The sequence below is a fragment of the Choloepus didactylus genome, chromosome 20 (assembly GCF_015220235.1).
Source record: "Choloepus didactylus isolate mChoDid1 chromosome 20, mChoDid1.pri, whole genome shotgun sequence".
In the NCBI taxonomy this organism is placed as follows: domain Eukaryota; kingdom Metazoa; phylum Chordata; class Mammalia; order Pilosa; family Megalonychidae; genus Choloepus; species Choloepus didactylus.
This window is the reverse complement of record NC_051326.1, coordinates 51,762,650-51,783,953: the sequence shown is the minus strand read 5'-3', so window position 1 is coordinate 51,783,953 and position 21,304 is coordinate 51,762,650. Positions and strand designations below refer to the sequence as shown.

The following is a 21,304-nucleotide window of genomic DNA, read 5'->3' as shown; positions in this document are numbered from 1 at the left end:
CCACTGAGTTTACTGTCTGCCCATAGAATGTCCACTCTATGAGGACAGAAACACCACCTGCCATGTTCTCCACTATAGAAACTTGGCAGGCTCTCAATAAGCATTTGTTGAATCAATAAATGAAAGAACATAGTGATTCAATATGACATGAGACTTGAGAAATCAGTTTTATTTGGAGGGATGGATAAGGTTAGGCAACCACCCAACATATTCGCATATGCATTATAATTTTTACACAGGCCTAGATTATGCTACTTTCTGAATTAGGCAAGATGAACAGTACATACTGGTGCCAAGCCAAAAGGGACATCAATTTAGGCAAGCAGATGCCACTAACTGATGGCAACACTGCTGTCATGGTAACGGCCTACTTTGCTTCTCTCAGACCATTTGCTGCTTTGGGAGTGGGTGCCATTCTCTTTCACAGTCAGGCCCATGAAGATAGGCAAAATCCAGCTCATATTTCACCAGTCTCTCCCAAATTTGGATGTTGATGTTTCTAAAAGCACCCATGATGGTTTATAAAGAAGAGCTGTGTATAGAATGCAGAGTAGTACTAGTGACGGTGAGCAATGTAAGGAAAACTAAGTGTTCCAGTTTGCTAATGCTGCTGTTATGCAAAATACCAGAAATGGATTGGTTTTCATAAAGGGGGTTTATTTGGTTACAAAGTTACAGTCCTAAGGCCATAAAAGTGTCCAAATCAAGGCATCAACAATAGGGTACCCTCAATGAAAAACAGCAGATGGTATCCGGAAAACCTCTGTCGTCTGGGAGGGCACATGGCTGGCATCTGCTCCCGGGTTCTGGTTTCAAAATGGTTTTCCCCCAGGATGTTTCTCTCTAAGCGTCTGGAGGTATTTTCTTAGTTTCTCCCAGGCAAACTCTGGGCTAGCAAATGTCTACTTTCAACAACCATCTCCAAAATGTCTCTCTCAGCTGCCCTTGGGGCATTTTGTCCTCTCTTAGCTTCTCTGGAACAAACTATGGGCTAGCATCTCAAAGCGTCAGCACCATCTGGGTCTTGGCTTAACATATCCCAGGGTGTTTTCTGTCCTCCTGCTCTCTGTGTGAGCCCCCTTTAAAGAACTCCAGTAAACTAATCAAGGCCTACCCTGAATGGGTGGGGTCAAATCTCCAGGGAAACATTCAATCAAGAGGTGACACCCTAATCAGAAAGATTAATAAGTCTGCCCCCAAAAGATTGGATTAAAAGATCATGGCTTTGTGGAGGACATAATATATCCAAACTGGCACACCAAGGATGGGAAGTTCCTGCCTTATCGGGGTTAAAGGCCTAGTACAGCGAGTCTGGGCCAAAGTAAATGCCATGTTCATTTGTTGAGTGTGCCTGTATGCATGTTTGTTCCACTCTGCCATTCATAATTAGCTCTTTAGACATCCTAAAACTCTATATCTAGCCACTTAGGGCATTCTATAATCTGTTTCAACCCTGTCTATCCAAGCTTATCTCCCCTATTTTCCAAAATGCAAGGTTCTGCCTGCCCCAGGACTCTTACACAGCATCTTCATTCCTACTGCCCTGCAGCTGTCCATGCAGTTCCCACCCGCCAGAACACCTCCCTAACTTTCCACTACCCAATTCTTTAGAATTCAGGTCAGACACCACCCCCATAAAGCCTTCTCCTTCTACAGGACCACTGACCTCCCGCCTCCAAGAACTCCCATAGAACCAATTGTCCTTACCAGGACTCAGCACTGCTCTACATTATAACCTGTTCCTTGAAGGGACTAGACTCCCAATGATTCTGTAAGTTTCTGAATGTCAGGGAGTGCATCCTATGAGATTTTTTATTTAAGTGATTGATTGGCTTTTACTCACCCACAGCTCCAGGAATAGCATTAGATCATAGCAGGCACTCAACAAATACCAACTGAATTGAAAGCTGCAACTGCAAATATTTGTATTTCAGAGTCTCAAAGGGTTCTCAAGGATCACTCATCACCCTTTCCTTCCAGTGGGTAATATGGAACGAATTCAGGATTGTAGAACCTTGGGCAATTTACTCCTTCTCGTCCTCAATTTCCGCCAGCCATGCTAAATCTCTTTCTTTTCTTGGCATGTGTCTTGCTGGCTCTTCAACTCAAAGTGTTTCCCTAACTCTTGAATTTTCCCCAACCAGGCCCAGGGCTACAGAAACATGAGTGAAGCAACTAGGGAAGTCAAATAAGGAGGCCTCGCTCTCAGAGTCATGCAAATGCTTCACTGCCTCATCTTGGTCCCTGCCCTGACCCCAACTTCCACTCACCTTCCAGTTCTTAGATCATCCAGCTAGCTTTTCTTCTGTGAGATATTCCTAGACTGAGTTATATCCCTCATTGTGAGCCCCCCTCTCTTAAAATACAAATACACTGCCCTCAACTGTAAGTACTTATCTGACATCTGTCTTCCCTGATAGACCATAAGTTCAATGGGGATAAAGGGCCAGGCCTGATACACTCACTGCTGTATCTCTGATGCTTAGCACTGTGCCATTCACATAGTTAGTGCTCAACAAATGTTTTTTAAAAGACACATTTTTTCTTATACCAAGACCTGCAATCATCCCTCACATAGAGATACATGCACAAGTTTTCTCAAAGATTTCTCTGAACTATACATATAACACCAAAAGTTCAAAACTATAGAATAAATCAACTAATTTTAATATCACTGAGAATAACTGGCCAAGTTTGGAACTAACTCAAGGAAAAGGTATAATAGTTATCTCAGCCAATTCATATTATTAACATTATCTGAGGAATGATAAATACAGGTAAAGATAAACCTACGAATGATTTCTCAAATGTATGTTGAACATTAGCTACAGATTCCATTCAAAGGTAATATGTACACTGATAATTAAAAAGTCTTTAACGTACATATTATATCCTTTCAAGCTTAGTATCTGTACTTTCTAAGCATTTCTTTTATGTCCAAGGTCTGTGCTTTTTCTAAACTCAGCCATAAAGAATTAAATTCCCAGAAAAAAATAAGCTTATTGATCTAATATCCTATTTTCCCTCTAAATATTGTACTTGATTGCTTACTCCCTCTATACAAAGATTTTCTCTCTTATTTTCACCGCTACCATTCTATATGTGATATTTATGATTAATTCCACTATTGTTTCTGGTTTCTTTCAAAAATATACAAAAGTCTATCTACTCCATGTCTCTATTTCTTTAATAGTAATTCACTAAAATTTATAACTGTGTTCTGGAGTCATTTGGGCATTTACAGTACTGATTTTTATACACTTATCTAACTTCCTCTGGAACATTTAAGTCTACCTCAGTTATTCACCAACCTTACTAGGTTAATTATTATTCCATTCCACTAAATATCCAAATTCACAAGTAGATACATCAATTTTCGTTATTGGCATCACAACTTTTGATTATAAATCAAGCTTTTATGTTTAATTTATCTCCAATGACAAAAAAAAAAGTCTAACAGGATTAAATGTTGTTATCCTCCCATCCAACATTACCATCACTCAGGGGACTAACACTGTCCACAAAAATGACACTTGCAATACTCAGCATCATATCACATTTCCTTACTTTTTAACTTTACAGATTTTTGTCTTTCCAGTGTTTTCTCAGCTCACTTCCACAGCAATACCTTAAAACTTATCATCACTCCAGAAATGTTCTCAATTCTGACGTCTTCACCTCTCATGCTGCAACGTCTTAGCCTTCTTGGTCTGTCCTTCCCTTTCAGCTCCCTCCTTATGATCTGCTATAATAACTGGACCCTGGGGTCTAAGACCACTGGACTATCTCTGGCTTCACTTCCTTCCATAGCCAGCTCTAACTCCACCTGCTGTACCTTAAAACCTCTCTTGCTTACACACTGAACGCTTTCCACTGCTTGTCCCTCCACCATGCTCAACCCATGGGCTAAGCCACCCGCCTGCCTTCTCTTCTCTGATCCTGGGCTGCAGAGTGTCAGAGAACCCCACAGAGCTGCAGGTCAGTTACACTGGAAATCTGCAGCATCCAGTTAACCTGGGTCCTCACCCCTGCTCAACAATTCTATTATATGTCCCACTCACCCCCTCCCATTCCCCTTATATACTTTCTCAAGTGATACCCTTTTTCCCCTATTTTACAGAGATTATCAGGCAGTGATTCACTCACTTTCCTTCCCTCCTACCTAAAACATTTCCATATTTGCACTCACCCTCACCTCCACCGACCTGCCTCAGAGAAAGAAAGAACCCTCTACCTCCCACAGCTTAACCTTCCACCCAACTTCTGGGTCACACCCTCTTCCATCTGTTCCAATTATTCCTCTTTCTCCTTCATCTGCAACCTCTCCTCCTCCACCAAGGCTTTACCCTCAGGAGAGACGTGCTCAGGTGTCTCCCTACTAAATGACAAAAATGATTTGCCCAACATCCCCCCTTAAGCACCATGCTATGTCCCGCACAATCTCTTCTCTCTCCTTTTACAGCCACACTCCATTCTACACTCACAGTCTCCAGTTTCTCACCCTTCATTCAAGCACCAGCCCACAGCAATCCGGCTTCCATCTGAAATGCCTCTTGGCAGGGTCAACCACTAATTGTCAGATCCAAAAAGCAGTTTTGATTCTCATCATAACTTGTCTGGGGTATGTGTTGACATCCTTCCTCCTTGAAGCCATTTCTGCCCTGGTTTCTACAGTTCACCCTCTTCTGAATTGCCTGCTTCCTCTCTGACTGCTTTTTGCACTCACTTTTGTGGTCTCCCTTTCCTCCTATTCTAAACTCTCCTAAAAAATTGGGGGAGTGAAGGGAGAGTTATTAAACTCTGCCCAGCTGAGGTTCTAGAAACCAGGGCCAGGGCAGGCAAAGGGCAAGATATTCCATAGCTACAGAGCAAGGTGCCAAGGAGAATCCAAAACATGGCACCGAAAGGTAAAGGTGGATCAAGAACCAAACAGTCCAAACAAGGCATTGGTTTAAAGAGGCTAGGGAAAGAGATGAAAAGCAAGTACAAGATGTGAGCACAAAAAGGAGGCAGCAAATTGGAGCCAGCAAATTTCGCCCATGCCAGCAAAGATTCTCTAGGTCATCGATACAGAGGAAAACGGTCCTTTTGTAGGACGCCTAAAACCTCACCTTTGGGTACAAATAAGGCCATGATTTAAAAAAAAAAAAAAAAAAACCTGATCAGAGAATGATTATTGTCTGTTTGAAAAGACTTTATTTTTCTGCCTCCTTATGAAAAATCTGATCTGGCTACAATAGACCCACATTCTCACGCAGCAACAAGTAGCTGATTGAAGCCCTGGAGGCATCTGACTTGCAATTCCTACTCTAAACTGGCTCCCAGGAGGGTTTTATATGCACAACTTCAAAGGCCAATGAATTAACAAATCCCAGATCTAAAACTCCAGCCTCCAACTCCAGCCAAACCGCAGGCTTGGATGTCCCACAGACGTGTCATATTTTTGACTTCCTCAAAAGCAAAAAATGAAATTGTCAATTTTCATCAATAACCACACCTGCTCCCTTTCTCATGTTCACCACCTAGGAGAAGAATCACAATCAGTTCAGTTGCTCAAGGCAGGAATCCCATGGGTTCCTCCTTCCCCATCTCTCTTCATAACCAAGTCAGAACTAAGACTTATTTCAACCTCCCAAGCATCTCCCTCCACTCCCACAGCTACCACCCTGCTTCACTCATTCCCTAAATGCCTGACCAGATTATCGTCACTTTACCCAGTTCCCATGTCTCACCTCTCTACCTCCAATCCACCTTCATGACTGCCACAGTGAACTTTCTTGGGCACAAATGTGATCCGTGGCTACAAGATACCAAGTTCCTTGCATTCATGTAAGACCTTCATGATCTGAATCCTTGACAGCTCTTCCGGCCCTGCTCAAGCTGCTTCCCTCATAATAATACTGAATTGTATTATTACACAATGCAGTGTTTCCCCCATTAAGTCATGCTTTGTCAGGTTTTACCAATCATAACACTCCCATAATGCTCACTTTTCACCGAGCACAAGGGAAAGCACTTTGCATATATTCTCTCATTACAGCTCTCAGAAGCGGGTACTATTATTATTTCCAATTTTCCACATGAGGAAATGAACCTCAAGAAGTTAAGAATTTATCTGAGGTAACGAAGGTACAGGCGCAAAAGTGGGATCTGACTCCAGATCTCATCCCAAAGCCCACGCTAGTAGGCGTTCACAACACTGCCTCCTTTGTACACACTGCTGTGCTCCCACGCAACGCATTCCCCACACTAACCTGTCAAACCTCAGCTCAAACACTGGCTTCCCCAAGTGGCTTCCCCGACTTCTTCAGATAAACTCAGAAGCCTGCATTCTACCAATTCAGCATCTTATTAAGCTTTAATTATTGGTCTACTCAATAGGGATTTTTTGAGAGCAAGGCTTCCTTGTTATGCTGTATTTGTCACACCTAGCAGGCAGTGGATGCTCAATAAACTTTGTTGAATGAATAAATGAATGAAATTGGTTAAAATTTTGTGTGGTTTAGAGATAGAGAAAGTATTTTCTGCTTTGAAAGAATTAGAAATAATTAGTCAAGGATAAGTAGAAAATCAGGGTTTACAATAAACCATTTAGACCTTGCTGATCCAAACAGGAAACTCTCACATAAAAGGACAAAAACAAGCTTCTATGACCTTTGGTTCTCCTACAGGTGAGAGATCCTCCTTACTTTCGAACACCTCCTAGAGGGAAGACTTTTTCTCCAATCACGGCCAGCACGTTACTCCAATCTGAGAGAGTGAATTTGGGTATAATAATTTTTACAGGTGGAATAAATAATCTTCCATTTGTGAAAACACTGCAAAAAAAAAAAACATTAATACCTTAAATTTCAGGGGAAAACATTGGAAATTCAAAAAGAAAATCATATATTACAGAATGATAAAATTGCAATGTGCTGAACAGCTCACTAATGTTACATACCACACCATTCCCAGAGTATCGTTATCAAGCCACAAAGAACATCTTAAAACCTGGTGACATAACAATAATGTTGAGAAAATATAAGATATTTTTCATAAAATATAAAATGCCCAGAGAAACAGGACAAAACTCTACTTTAAAAAAAAAAATGTTTATTATGCTTCCAACTACTATGATGGGTAAAATGGAAGAAAATTGTGTCTATTTAGAAAACAAGGGGTGAAATTTTGTCTTAAAAACTGCAGTTATTTTCCCTTCCCATGGAGCCAAGATAGTCTCCTAAAGGAAATAATGTACAATCCTTTGAAAAGATAATAGAAAGAATCGATTTCACTCTTGCAATTTTAAGACAGTTTCAACGTGATTTGAGTGGGTTTATTTTACTATTTCTACATGTTGGGAATGGAGGGTATCTAGCAGATTTTATTTTCAAAACCTAATGCAAAGTCTTTAGTACTCTGGTGTTAATGAGATGGTGTCCCATTAATCAGAGCCACTTGGCAATCATTCCAAACTCTTGTAACTAATAATAAAATAAAGTAAGTTTTAAGGTAAAAAAAATTATTAAGTCTAATAACAATGAATGATACCATTTAACAATATATAAACCAAATTCTGGTTTTTAATTGTTTACTTTATTATTTATTGTAACATTTTTGTTTTATCGTTGTTTTCCTTAAATGCAAATAACTTGGAATTTGATAAATATAGCTCTCTTTTTTTAATATTATTAAGAAATAGAATACAGATCATAGGTTTGGAGCTAGAAAGACCTGAATCCAAATCCACATACACCACTCAGCTAAGGAAATACTTTTTTTTTGTTTTGAATAATTCTATATATTCATTTTTCTTTGTTTTTTAAAGCTTTAACAATGTTTCTTAAAATTTTTATAAACACTCCACTCCCTTTTCTCTCTTCCCCCACCCCCACCTTTATTTTTTCAAAGTCAATGCAAATTTTAATTTGACATATTTGTGCACAATAAAGAGAATCAGTTTCTTTGCTAAGGCTTTGCTAAGGAAGCAAAAGAGGCTCCCCATCAAACCAGAGCCCAGCTTCTTCCATATTTAAAACACAGCTCTGAAATAAACCACAGAAAGCAATGTTATACTCAAGTTCTATCTCAATCAATGTGCTATTACTATTATAATAAACATTTGCTACAATGTTTCCAACTCTTGGTTTTCCTAATTGGTTGATGCTAACAGTCTTTTTAAACAGATTACTAATATTAATAAAAGAAATAAATGCTTAAACAAGGTCATGTTATATGTTGGTCTAAATTTTTAAAGATATTTACCATACATCCTTATCCTGAGTGTGAAGAAATCAGCACTTTCATATACTATTGATGTAGTTCAAAATTAGCACAATCTTTGAAAGGCAATTTGACCATACACATATATATACATATAGATAGATAGATAGATATCAATAATATACACAAGATCAGTAACCATTGACCCAGTCATTCCACTCCATGAAATCCACCCCAGGAAACATGGACAAAGTTTTATATGTAAAGGTGTTTCTCATAGAATTATTTATATAAAAAAGATTAAAAACCTAAATGTCCAAGTGTGGAGGAATGGTTAAATAAATTATGACATGGCCAGAAAATAATAAATTATGCCACCTTTACAAATTATTTTTGAAAGTGTATTTACATGGGGAAATGCTCAAAGATAATTAATGTTTTCTAAAAAGGCAAGATACAGAGAGAGCTCTCAAAGTAAATGTTTTTTTACTTTGAATAACTTACTAACTTTTAAGTTAATAACTAATAAATAACTTAACTAATAACTTTAATGAGTTCAAGGTTAATAGCAGTTGTCTCTGAGGAACGGGCTAACTGGTGATTTTTCTTTTATCTTTTACACTTTTCTGTATTTCCACATTTTTTTATAATGAGCATGTAATTAGGGGGAAAACTACCTGTTAGAATTTCTTTTTTAATTTTAAAGATAAAGAAAGGAAACTGAGGCTAAGCCCAAGTCATGTGGGAGGTAAGTGGTGAGCCAAGCATCCAACCCAAATCTGTCCGTCTCCAAAGCCTGTACCCTTTCTTCTGCATCACACCACCTCCCACATCTCTTCACTACTGAATAACCGGGTAGGAGGTATCAGAAGTGCACTGTTTCAGAAATACGTTGATGATCATTGGTTGAAAAAAGTCAGAATCGCTTTTGTTTCTTTTAACACCACAATCCTCAGACAGTCACAATCAATTGTAGAGGGGTAATGAAATGAAGCAGTGAGCATGGTCACGACATCTGGGACTGGCTGCCTGTCCTGTAACCTCCCCCACCCTGGGGTAACTCACCCCTAAAGCTTGCCCCTCAAAACCAGTTCATGTTACAATTTGAGTCAAACTGAAAAGTTCTCCACTCTAGAAGTCAGAAGACATGGACTCTAGGACTAATTCTAAAACCAAGCAGCTCTATGTCTGGACAACTCATTTCCCCATTGGACTGTGAGCTCTTGGAGGACAAGCTCCACTTCTGAGTCACTTGGGGTCTACAGGGCCTGGTACCCAGGAGGCACTGAATAAATGCTGGCTGTGGGCTGGGATGGATGGATCAGATGGCTCCCTGAGTGAACAAATGAAGAGATGAATGACCTTACTCTCTTTTGGTCTCAATTTCCCCATTTCTAAAACTAGAATCTGAACACTTGTCTCCATCTGCTTCACAGGGCTAAAATGAAGGCAAAATGAGAATATAAATATTTTAATTTGAAAAAAGTAAAGCCATTACTTTTTAAAACTAATGTGCCATGACTATTATTATTATTATCAAACATACACATATAAAGGGGGAGGGAGAAGTTTGTAAACTGAGATTTTTTAAACAATATAAAAGAAATCCGTAAATAATTTCAGTAAGAGTTCATGCTGACCCTAAACTTCCTCATCTGCAAAATGTGGGGATTAGACAAGATGCTCTCTCAGCCACTTCCCCAGAGTCAAGAGACCCCAGCTCCTTCAGGTATCAGGTAAAGCATGTCAAAGAGGAGGCCTGAAGGCTGGGACTTTTCTTTCCCCACCCTCCCTCTGGTCTCAGGCTCCCGATGAGAGGCAGCTAGTCCCCCAGTAAAACCACTCTGGACTTAGACAACTCTGTTCCAGCTCACTTTTAAATAAACAACAAAATAAGATATTTTCTCCCATGATACATTCAATTCATCATTTCATTTTCTAGACTAATCTAAATTGAATGAGTGAATGAATGAGTGAGTGAGTGAGAGAGTGAGTCACTTCCCACAAGTGGGATAAGTCATAATTGATATCTAAGAGAAAGTTGGGCAAGTGCAGCAACTGCCTAAAGTTACAAGGCTTAGTTAGTGACAGAACTAGGACCTGAATCTGGACCTCAACTGCCAAACGGGTGACTTCGAGCCCACACAGTCACAGCCAGCTAAGATCTGTGGGGACCCAGACAGTCAACTGAGCGTCAGGTTCTCTCGCCAACATCCAACTCCTGCAGAACATCAGCTCAGCAAGTCACCCCTTCCTCTACTTCAGCTTTTCCATTCACCAAGAAGGGTCAAAACGCCTTTTTACCCTTGAACATCTAAGACTTTGAAAGCTAACAACTATTTTGTTTCCTTTTATAGTTATAAGGTCCCCACGCAAACTGATCAGGTCTTTTCTTTGTAGGGAAAATTCCTGTGTTTGGATGGATATTTGGGTCCATCTAGTGGCATTTCTGGCTCACCAGTGAAAAGGATGGAACATAAGCTATAAGAGTAAATGGTTTACTTCTATCACAGTAAGAGACACACTGACATCTTGGGGTCACGCCCATAAAATGTAGCTTTAGGGTAAGTGTCTTTGCCAGCAAGGACCCACAATGTTACAATAATGTTCCCTGAGATTTCTACACACTCTACAAAAATACACACTCTACAAAAAAATGATGTCCTTCATGAACTTTAGAAGTAATGCATCTTTCATTTTTCAAAAAGAGCTCTCATATTTATAAAAGGTGCCATAAGAAGATCTTCCTATATTGAGGTGGCTTCATTTTAGAAGCCTAACTCTATGGAAATGATAATGGAGGTTTTGAGGATAAGTGAGAGGAGCTACTAATACACAGGTAATGTTTCAGAGTCTCAGACCTTTATCCTTCTCCTTCACAACCTGGTGATCTTTCGGGCCAAGGAGTTTTCCAACCTCCTGAACCCTCCACCACCCACTTTGCTTGGCAGGACTGAGAGAGAAGGGCAACTTGTCTGGAATGTAGTTGATGTGACTCCTGTGTGACAAATGGCTTGGACTGGACATCTGCTCCTAACGTCCCATCGGACACTAAGATCTCATAGGGTAACTCACTAAAACTCACATCATTTGGAGCAGAACATAGTAAAAGGGAAGGTGCTATCTTCAACACTTCTGACACCTCCTTCCCAGTTATTCACTATAAAATATTAAAGTGTCTCAACCAAAGAAGGAATTGGGGGAAAGAACTGCCATGTAGTGAATCCAGCACTGTGTAGGGCTCATCAGATATATTATCAAAGTTTACCCTCACCACAACCTTGCAAGGTGGATACTGTCAGTCCTATTTTACAAATAAGGAAACAAATTCAAAGAGAGAAAGTGTGCTGAAGGTCACAAAACTGATAAGATGGAAAACTGGCATTTGAACGGATGTTTTGTTTGTGTACTCTTCTACAGCCCCATACAATATGAGGCAGATTGCCCCACAAAGTGGTCTCAAACCATCTAAACATGTTTTTGGTGAAAAGTACCTATGTGCCTAGCACTATAAGGTCTTCCTGGGACAGTGATGCACTGAGACTCCAACACATTCAGTTCCTGAGGAAGGACTTGACTAGGATGCACTGTGATCTTAAAGGGCCCCTGGGTAGTAAAAGCTCATGGTGGAAAGAAAATGACTTTTAAATTTCTTTTCAACATCCAGCAGCTACAACTGTTATATTAAAAAATAAATTTAAGAACCTGACTAAATTGTGTGTATGATACCCTTACCTTTCCATCCTCACATAAACCTTCTGCAAACAATGGCATAGTGATTGTATTGCTTTTCCAAAATGAAAGTTCAAGAGACGGAAATAGAACAATTGAAAGACTGACTCATAGAGAAGGTAATCTACAGAAGAATTACACCTTCAGAGAGAAAGAGAAGGAGCAGAGAGTATTTCCAACCTACAGAGTATTATTTTTAAGGATCTATGGCAAGTTGTGATTTTTTTTCACCTATAATATTGTACTCACTTTATGTATCGGGATGTGCGATGAAATGTGTGCCACCTGGAAGGCACATTTATTTCACAATGCACCACTGGTTTGATCTGCAAAAAGGAAAATAAGCCTCAGAATTCAATTCAAATTAATAAACACTTGTTACATACAACAGTGTACATAGCACCACCCCCAAAACATAAGTAAATGAGGGTCCCTTTGCCAAAGGAAAACACAGGGGAAAAGCTAGGAGGGATTGAGAGAAAAGTGGTTTTCACGCTGGGCTTTGAATGGTGGATAGAATTCTAACGAGTGAAATGAGAAGTGATTTGGGGAGGAAAAGCTGTGTATTCCAAGTGGAGAAAAAAGGTTCAAGTGGGAAACTGCAGAGTGCACAAGAGATAGAGTGGTAAATAAAGGGCTTTACAGTTCATGCTAAGGATTTACCCAATGATTGCCTGATACATATACATCAATGACCTATCATGCTTCAAGTACTTTGACAAAATTATGGGGCCTCAAAAATGGATGGGATGGCTTCTAATTGCAGACCATGAGATTTGAGCCAGGGTCCTGGCAAACAGATAAGAACACCTCCACTGAGCCATCTGACCCCCTTCTATTCTTTTCTGTGAATCCTGATCTGAGAAGCTAAGCCAACTACTGTGGCCTCATTACAACTTCAGACTCAAGTCCACTGGGGTCAAGATACCCAAGTGGGAAAGTAATTTCTGACACTGTCACAGGTGAGAAAAAGTCTCTCATCCTCATGACCCTATTCTTTAAGAGTGGAGCAGAAAAAAAGGAATTTTTATTTAGGAGCTAATCTTAACCACACTTGTGCTAAGTGCTGTGGTCAGGGCACCAGACATGATCCCAAACTAGCTCAAGGATTCCTCTCCGGTACTTCAATCTACATGTGTCCAGAACCCAACTCATTACCTTCCTCTGAAAAAACTTTTTCCTTGTTCGTTCTCTATCTACCCAATTCACCAGGCTGAAAAACTTAGAGTCATTTACACATCCCTCACATCCAATTAACCATAATCAACTCTGTCTGCCTCTGCCCTTTTCATATTCTATCTCATTTGCTTTCCCACTGTCCTAGTGCAAATCCCCATTAACCTCTCACCTTGATGATTACAATATTCTATTAGGAGATTCCCTGCCAGAGTCTTTTCTCTGTAATCCTTCCCACCTCCTGCAGTTGTATTGCTAACAACATAGCTCTAATCATGGAATCCACTGCTTGAAACTGTTTGATGGTCCCCCATTGTCTACAGAACAAAGTCCAATCCCCTCACCTAGCACTTATGGCCTTCCAACTTCTGTCTCTCCCTCTCCAATTTACCTTACCAGCCTTATTTTGCTCTCTGTCACCCAACACACTATATTATGTTCCAATCCACATCTCTGGTTCACAAGTCAGTCCACATTCAGGCCCTGTGTGTGTCTTTGATGCCTCGTGCCCTTGTTCAGTCTCTTCCCAGCTCAGAGTCCCTCCCCCAACCAACCTCCCCACCTCCACCCCACCATGCTCTCCACTGCCCAGTCAGAATTGACAATTCCTTTTCAATATTCCCACTAATTATAATTCATTTTCAGCGCTCATCACAACTGCTTTTTACTTTCATGTGTCCTTCCTCCACTGCACTATAAGCTGCTCGTAGAGATGTGCTGCACATACTACATTACCTCACACAAAGTCCACCAGTGGGCCAGGCCTGACCTGGAACCAAGTCTACAGAGACATCTTCCCTGTGCCTAAAGCTGCTAATCCTCCCACTACCACTCCTTAAGTTGCTCCAGAGAAACCCCAAGGCTTAACCTCAAGAAGTCCCTGTTGATGGCTTGTAATTCAGTTCTGACAAATGTATTTCTCCCTCACCTTTCCTACTCTACCTTGAGATTGGACTTCTGAACCTCAACTCCCTGTTGCCCAGGGCCCTGCTGCCTGTTCCCCCTCCAGCTCCAGTGCCAAGCCTCACCAGTTTACAGAGACTCTTGCTTCCTTGAGTTAGACATTAGGGGTTTGCCTGGAATTATGTTTAACTTCCTTGAGTTAAGCATTAAGGGCTTGCCAGGTCTGTTGCCACGCATGGTCCAGCACTGAAGGTCCAGCCAGGGACCAGATTTCTTTCTAGTCCCCTGGGTTGGGCCTCCCACCAGGCTGGCCCTGCTCCCATGTCTCTTTCCACTCCCTGCTAGGCTTCTCCAGCTCATCCACAAGACATGTTATTTAGCCTACTAACTTCAAGTTGAGTAAAATGTCACCTACAAAAGTTCCTTTGCGAAGAATAAATAACACTCCATCTGTGTACTCTAGATTCCTAATGAGAATTAAGAATAAGTTACATATAGCATTAACAGGGGTACTAAACTATTGACATTTCATGCCTTCCTGAGAACTTTTTGTAAAAGAAGAGAGGGAGTTCCTCCCTATTCTGGGTCTTCTGAAGGGTAACAGGGAAGCCATGTGTGAGAAATGGGTCTCGGGGTAGAGAAGAGTAAGAGGAACAAAGGGAGATGGAGCTGGTATATAGAAGTCTACTTCTCCATCTTACTGTAACCTTCATCATTGCATGTAATATTGCCTAATAATTTCTTATTTATTTATTTGCTTATTTTGGATTCCTCCTTGTAGAATGTAAGCTTTCTGAGAGTAGGGACCTTGGTTGTCATTTTCAACAAAGTATCCCCAGTATCTGCACAATGATTGGCCAATAGGTGTTAAATAATTATTTCGTAAATATGACTGAATGATGAATGAATGAATGAATGAATGAATGAGGCAACAAGTGAAAAATAGCTCTGACATTCCAGGCAGAAAAGGAGTGCATTGAAGATTATGGTAATATACATCTACATCCCTTTTTATCCTATTGTCATACTATACATAAAATTATATACACCTGCATACTTCAAATAGTGAAAAAATCAATACCATAAAAATCAACAACTAGCATGAATTTGCTGACCTAGTTTAAAAGCAAAGCAACAGAAACTATCCTGGCAAAATTCTATTAAGGTACAAGCTACCTAAGAAACAGTGTTCTGTTGATTGCATAAAACTACGGTAACATTTAGCTAATTGCTCTTTTGATGTGTCAATGATTCATTAACCCTGATATCATGTGCCTAATTAAATAATAACTCCAGCAATTAAATATATGATTCTGGATTTCTTCCCTCTGTACTCCATGTAATAATCTACTAGAAAGTAAAAAGCATACGTAATTTTTCTGCTACTGTCTGATAGGGCTGTCAGTTTCATTCACACTTCTCAGAGTCAAAGATTCTTGTCACTCATCTGCCCTGAGAGGCTGAAGGACTCAACGGGCTTTACTTCTCTTTAATCAATAGTCCAAGATAATTAAACCAATTCGAAATCAATGAAGGAAGATACTCAAGGTTGCATAGGTTTATTTCCCCCAATAACAGCTGCCATTTATTGAATGTCTATATATCAGGCACTGCACTAGACTCTTTACATAATATCCATACCTGATCCTCAAAATAACCAGGTAAACTACTCAGGTAACAAAGAATCCAAGAAGTTAGTCTGCCCAAAAACACAGTCAGCACCCTGGCCTGTGTAAGCCATCAAAAATATTTTATTGTAGCTGTTAGCAAAACAAAGCTTTGAACTATACAGGTGTAGTACAGTTCTTAGGAGCTCGTATTTGAATCAGCATGATTCCAGTACTGTCACTGCCACTTGCTAACTGTGTAAACCTGTTTGGTTGTCTAACCTCTCTAAATCTGTTTCTTCATGAATGCAAAGAAGATAATAGTAGGACATAACCTCATAAGTTGCTGCTTTCAACACAAGTAGCACAAAATGAGATAATGCAAATAAAGTGCTTAGCAAAATGCCTGAAATGAATCAAGAGCTCAGTTGATAATAGCTGTTGTTGTTGATTCTAAGCTACAGAGTCCTCACTCTTTCCACCTCACCACACTGCTCCGGCTGCCCCCAAAGAACATCCTTACATGCAACCGATCAAACAAAAAAGAGAATCCAGCATCAAGAAAGACATGTAAGCACATCTAGGGGTGAAGCTCATAAGAAGCAAATAGTGCTTATCAAGCTCCCATATGTACAGCACCAGGCAAGGTGAATTAGCAGAGATGGCCCTGCTAAGCCACTTACTAGGAGATGCTCCACCTAAGGACCGAAATAGCTCAATCCCTAAAGAGACACGCAACTGGCACAGATCACGAAAACTCTGTGAAAATGCAATGGTCTTTATCTTTCTCATTTCCTTCATAAAGAAAGAAGTGGCACAAGATAACTTCCAAGGCTATTTCAAATTCTCATTTTGTGATGCTGTGAGTTAAAGAAACAATCAGTTTACTCTTTTCCCACAAAATGTCTAAGAGTCTTCACAGTTTAGACATTCTAGGGCAGAAACATTAGGAACAGGAAAAGAGGCAGGCAGGTCAGAAATCACCCTTCACCTGCCCCTGCCCCATTCCCTGGAGAAGTGTGGCAAGTCTGGGCAAACCTTCAATGCCTGTGTGCCTGTTTGGATATATTATGTCCTCCACAAAAGCCATGTTTTAATCTGATCTTGTGGGATATCTGGATTAGGTTGTTTCCATGGAGATGTGACTCAAACAACTGTGGGCAAAATATTTTGATTAGATATTTCCATGTAAGGTCTTAATTAGATCACTGGAGTCCTTTAAGAGGAGCAGGAGCCAACAGGGATGCTTAGAGATGCTTGGAGATGTGGAAAGAAGGACATTTGGAGATGCTAAGCTAAGAGATGAAGCCCAGAGTTTGCCCTGGAAAAGCTAAGAGAGGACCCCCGATGCCTAGAGAGAAATGCCCTGGGAGAGAGAAGCAAGGAGGCCCAGGAGCCAAGAGGAGCTGAAACACAACCCAGGAGCAAAGGACCATCAGATGCCAGCCACGTGCCTTCCCAGCTGAAAGAGGTGTTCTAGACGCCATCAGCCATCTTCAGTGATCGTATCCTCTTGTGGATGCCTTAAAATTGGGACACTTTTATGGCCTTAGGACTGTAATTTTGTAACCAAATAAACCCCTTTATAAAAACCAATCCATTTCTGGTATTTTGCATAAAGCAGCTCTAACAAACTGGAACAGCCTGTCTCTGGTTTTTTGCTGTATTATAGGCTCCCAAGGAGAAGAACAGCCAAGTGCGGCCAAAACATGGTTGGAGGCAAGAAGGCTTCCTCAGCCTTCTTGGTCATGGTGATAGTGAGTTTTTATCTTCCATCTTTTAGAAAATGTTGTAATACTTTTGCATAAAAAAAAGAACCATGAATGGGATTTTTATAATTGACTCAGCTGATTTCACATATTTTGGAAAATTCTATCATGATTCCAAAAATTATAATTTTACCCCCTTGGAAGGTTGGGAAGGAAACAGAGGGCACGTGCTTGCCCCAGCCCCATACCTTCCCAACAGGAAAGGATCACATCTGGTCATCTTTGTGTCCCTCTAAGACAGTGCCTGAGTTGATCTGTAATGGGTCTTGACTGGCAGCTGCCAGAGGCAGAGGAGCAGAGCAGCTTTGGCCCATCCCAGACCATGCCTCACATGCTCCTGATGACAAGGCTGAGGACTGGTGAACAGTGACTTGCCTAACACCAGCAAGATAGTGCCCAAGACAGTTGAAACCAAGAATTCTTGATTCCCAGACAAGGGTGATTCCCACCTGTGATGGTTAGGTTCATGTGTCAACTTGGCAAAGTGATGATGTCCAAGTGTCTGGTCAAGCAAGCACTGGCCTAACCATTACTGCAAGGACATTTGTGACCACTTAATAAACCAGAAGGCTGGTTTATTAAATCATCAGTCTACTGACTGCACCTGTGACTGATTACATCAACAAAGGGCGTATCATCCACAATGAGAGAATTCGATCAGCTGGATTTAATACAATCAGTCAAAGACTTTTCAGGGAGAAGAAGAGAGAACCTTCACTTCTTCTTTGGCTAGCCAACAAAGCATTTCCTGAGTTCATCAAACACCTTCATTGGAGTTGCCAGTTTGCTGCCTGCCCTATGGAATTTGGACTTGTGCATCCCCACAGTTGCGTGAGACGCCTATATAAAATCTTATATTTACAGATATCTCTTGTTGGTTCTGTCTCCCTAGAGAAGTCTAACTAATATACCACCTTACTGCTATTCTGGAATAGCAATGCAACTGAAATTTTCTGAGTCCTTTATTTCTTTGTATCAAAAGATGCTTTATCTTCTCCAAAGTATTTTGAATGACCTGTGGCTTCTTGTACTTCAATTTCTCTCTCTCCCTCTCCTCCTCCTCCTCCACTTCCTCCTTCTTCTCTGCCTCCTTACCACCCCCAGCAAACTTAAACCTCTTTCTCAAATAGTGGGGAACACATATATGCAAAGCAATTAATGAACCAACAAGGATTCCTGGAGAGAGCACAGCATTCAAAGGACACCCTTCAATTAATCCTTTGTAAAAAGAAAATAGCAGCAAATGAGACTACCCACTCCTATTGGCGTGGCGCTAATCACCTGCATTATCTGCACAGCCATTATTGATAGCCAGTATGAATAAAAGAACTGAAAAGGAAGAAAGAAAGGAGATTAAGATGACAGGGGTGTGGAACTGAGGAAAAACAAGAATAGAAGAGGTAAGGGGAGTGCAGTCTTGATCAGTGTAAGTTTTGCCAAAGTTAATTGACCCTTTCTACCCGTGTGATTTGGTTGTATAGTTAAAAGAGAAGAGTGAAGCTGTTGATAAATGGAGGGAGGAGAGATATTGACAACAGCTTCTGTGACCAGCCTAGGAAAAGGAAGCCAGTTCTACAGGAAGTTAGGTGAGGCAAGAGGGAAGGAAGCAAACAGGGCCAAAGAGACATGGTGGGATCTGACACGTGCCACAAGTCTATCAGTCCAAAAAACACCTGTGCTGGTTTGAATCTGTTAGGTACCCCATAAAAAAAGCCACATTCTTTAATGCAGTCTTGTGGGGGCAGACCTATTGTGGGTGGAACCTTTTGATTAGATTATTTCTATGGAGATGTGATCCCAGCCATTCAAGATGGGTCCTTAAGAGCACTGACACAGACCCAGAGACGCTTAGAGAGAAAACACCAAGAGCCAACACAGACCCAGACTTACCTCAAAATACAACTGTCATCTGGCTATCCCCCCTCCAACCACACCAGTCACAGGGCCCCCAAAGACGCTGTATATTTTCCATGCTATTCTCTCATCTTACATGCCCTTCCCCCAATATTTGCTGATTATCAGGTGTGATGGTGTTCTAGTTTGCTAATGCTGCAGAATGCAAAACACCAGAGATGGACTGGCTTTTATAAAAAGGGGGTTTATTTGGCTATACAGTTACAGTCTTAAGGCCATAAAGTGTCCAAGGTAACACATCAGTAATCAAGTACCTTCACTGGAGGATGGCAAATGGTGTCCGGAAAACCTCTGTTAGCTGGGAAGGCACGTGGCTGGCGTCTGCTCCAAAGTTCTGGTTTCAAAATGGCTTTCTCCCAGGACATTCTTCTCTAGCAAGCTTGCTCTTCTTCAAAACGTCACTCACAGCTGCACTCCATTAGTTCCCTCTCTCTGAGTCAGCTCATTTATATGGCTCCACTGATCAAGGCCCACCCCGAATGGGGGGGCCACGCCTCCATGGGAACATCTCATCAAAATCATTACCCACAGCTGGGTGGGGCACATTCCAAGCAAATCTAACCAGCACCAAAACGTCTGTCCCACAAGACCACAAAGATAATGGCATTTGGGGGACACAATACATTCAAACCGGCACAGATGGGGATAATCTTTTTGCAAATATCAAACCAATACAATTTTAATTTCTTCGTAAAACCATAGGCCTTTGCTGCCTTCATCCTCTGAGACAGAACCCTGTGGTTCATTGCTCCTGCACACTAGAGAGACAGATCACAAATCATCTATCAAAGCAGACCTGGGCAGTTTATTTTTATTTGAAAAGCACTTACCCAGCACTCACTGAGCACTTTACAAATATTAACCTTTAATCCTAACAAGGCTCTGAAGAAACAGAAGCACAGAGCCTCACAAAGGGCAGAGAGCAAATCTCCCCCTGTCAGCCTCAGCCAGGAGCAGAGGGACAAGGGAGGAGGGTGTGATAGAGAGGAAATGTCCCTTTTCTGGCCCTGAGAGACAATATAGAAAGTCATGTGGGTCCTGACTTTCCCTTCTGGGCCAGGACCCACACAGGTGGTAGGAGTTCTAGGAAGAGCCCAAGGGAAGAGAACCTTGTGCCCGATGCCTGGTCGCCCCTGCAGTGAAGAGTGCCTCTCTGCCTGCCCTCTGACCCCAACCTGGGGATGGCAACCTCAAAGTGAGCTCAGAGAGGGACGTTTGGCTTTCCCAGCTGCTCTCAGATCCCGTGAGCATGGGTGGGACCAATGATTTCTCTCGGTGGCCCCTCCTCTTGGCGTGCAGGACACATCAGGCCGGAGCAGCAGAGAGCCCAGCTGCAGAGATCTCAAGAGGGTTGCTGTGGAGAAGGCAAAGGTTCAGGATACGGGTCACAAAATCAGACTCCAGAATGTGGCCCAGTCAGTCAGGCAGGGCTCCACGGCCAGCAGAAACTATACTGCAAGTTACAGCAGTGTACTGGTTTGTATATATCATGTCCCCCAGAAAAAGCCATGTTCTTTGATGCAATCTTGTGGGGGCAGACATATTAGTGTTGATTAAGTTGGAACATTTGGATTAGGTTGTTTCCATGGAGATATACCCCACCTAACTGTGGGTGATGACTATGATTGGATAGTTTCCATGGAGGTGTGGCCATGCCCATTTGCATGGGCCTTGATTAGTTTATGGAGCACTATATAAGCTCAGACAGAAGGGGCAAGCTTGCTACAGCCAAGAGGGACACTTTGAAGAATGCACAGGAGCTGAGAGAAGAGCTGCAGATGATGGGATAGTTTGAAGATGGCCATTGAAAGCCGACTCTTGCTCCAGAGAAGCCAAGAGAGGACAAACACCCCAAGAGCAACTGAGAGTGACATTTTTGAGTAATTGCAGCCTAGAGAGGAACATCCTGGGAGAAAGCCATTCTGAAACCAGAACTCTGGAATAAATGCCAGCCATGTGCCTTCCCACTAACAGAAGTTTTCCGGAACTATTGGTCAT

The 21,304-nt window shown here is 41.4% G+C and overlaps 1 protein-coding gene across 1 annotated transcript in view; it reads right to left on the bottom strand.

The window, feature by feature from the left end:
- The window catches only part of DCDC2C (doublecortin domain containing 2C), a 143,027-nt gene that overhangs the window by 86,846 nt on the left and 34,877 nt on the right, over positions 1-21,304 (bottom strand). The window contains exons 3-4 of the mRNA XM_037812796.1: positions 12,187-12,263; positions 6,690-6,818 (exon numbers count right to left, since the gene is read on the bottom strand). Coding sequence (XP_037668724.1) covers positions 6,690-6,818; positions 12,187-12,263 — 206 coding nt within the window. The remainder of the gene's footprint in view (positions 1-6,689; positions 6,819-12,186; positions 12,264-21,304) is intronic.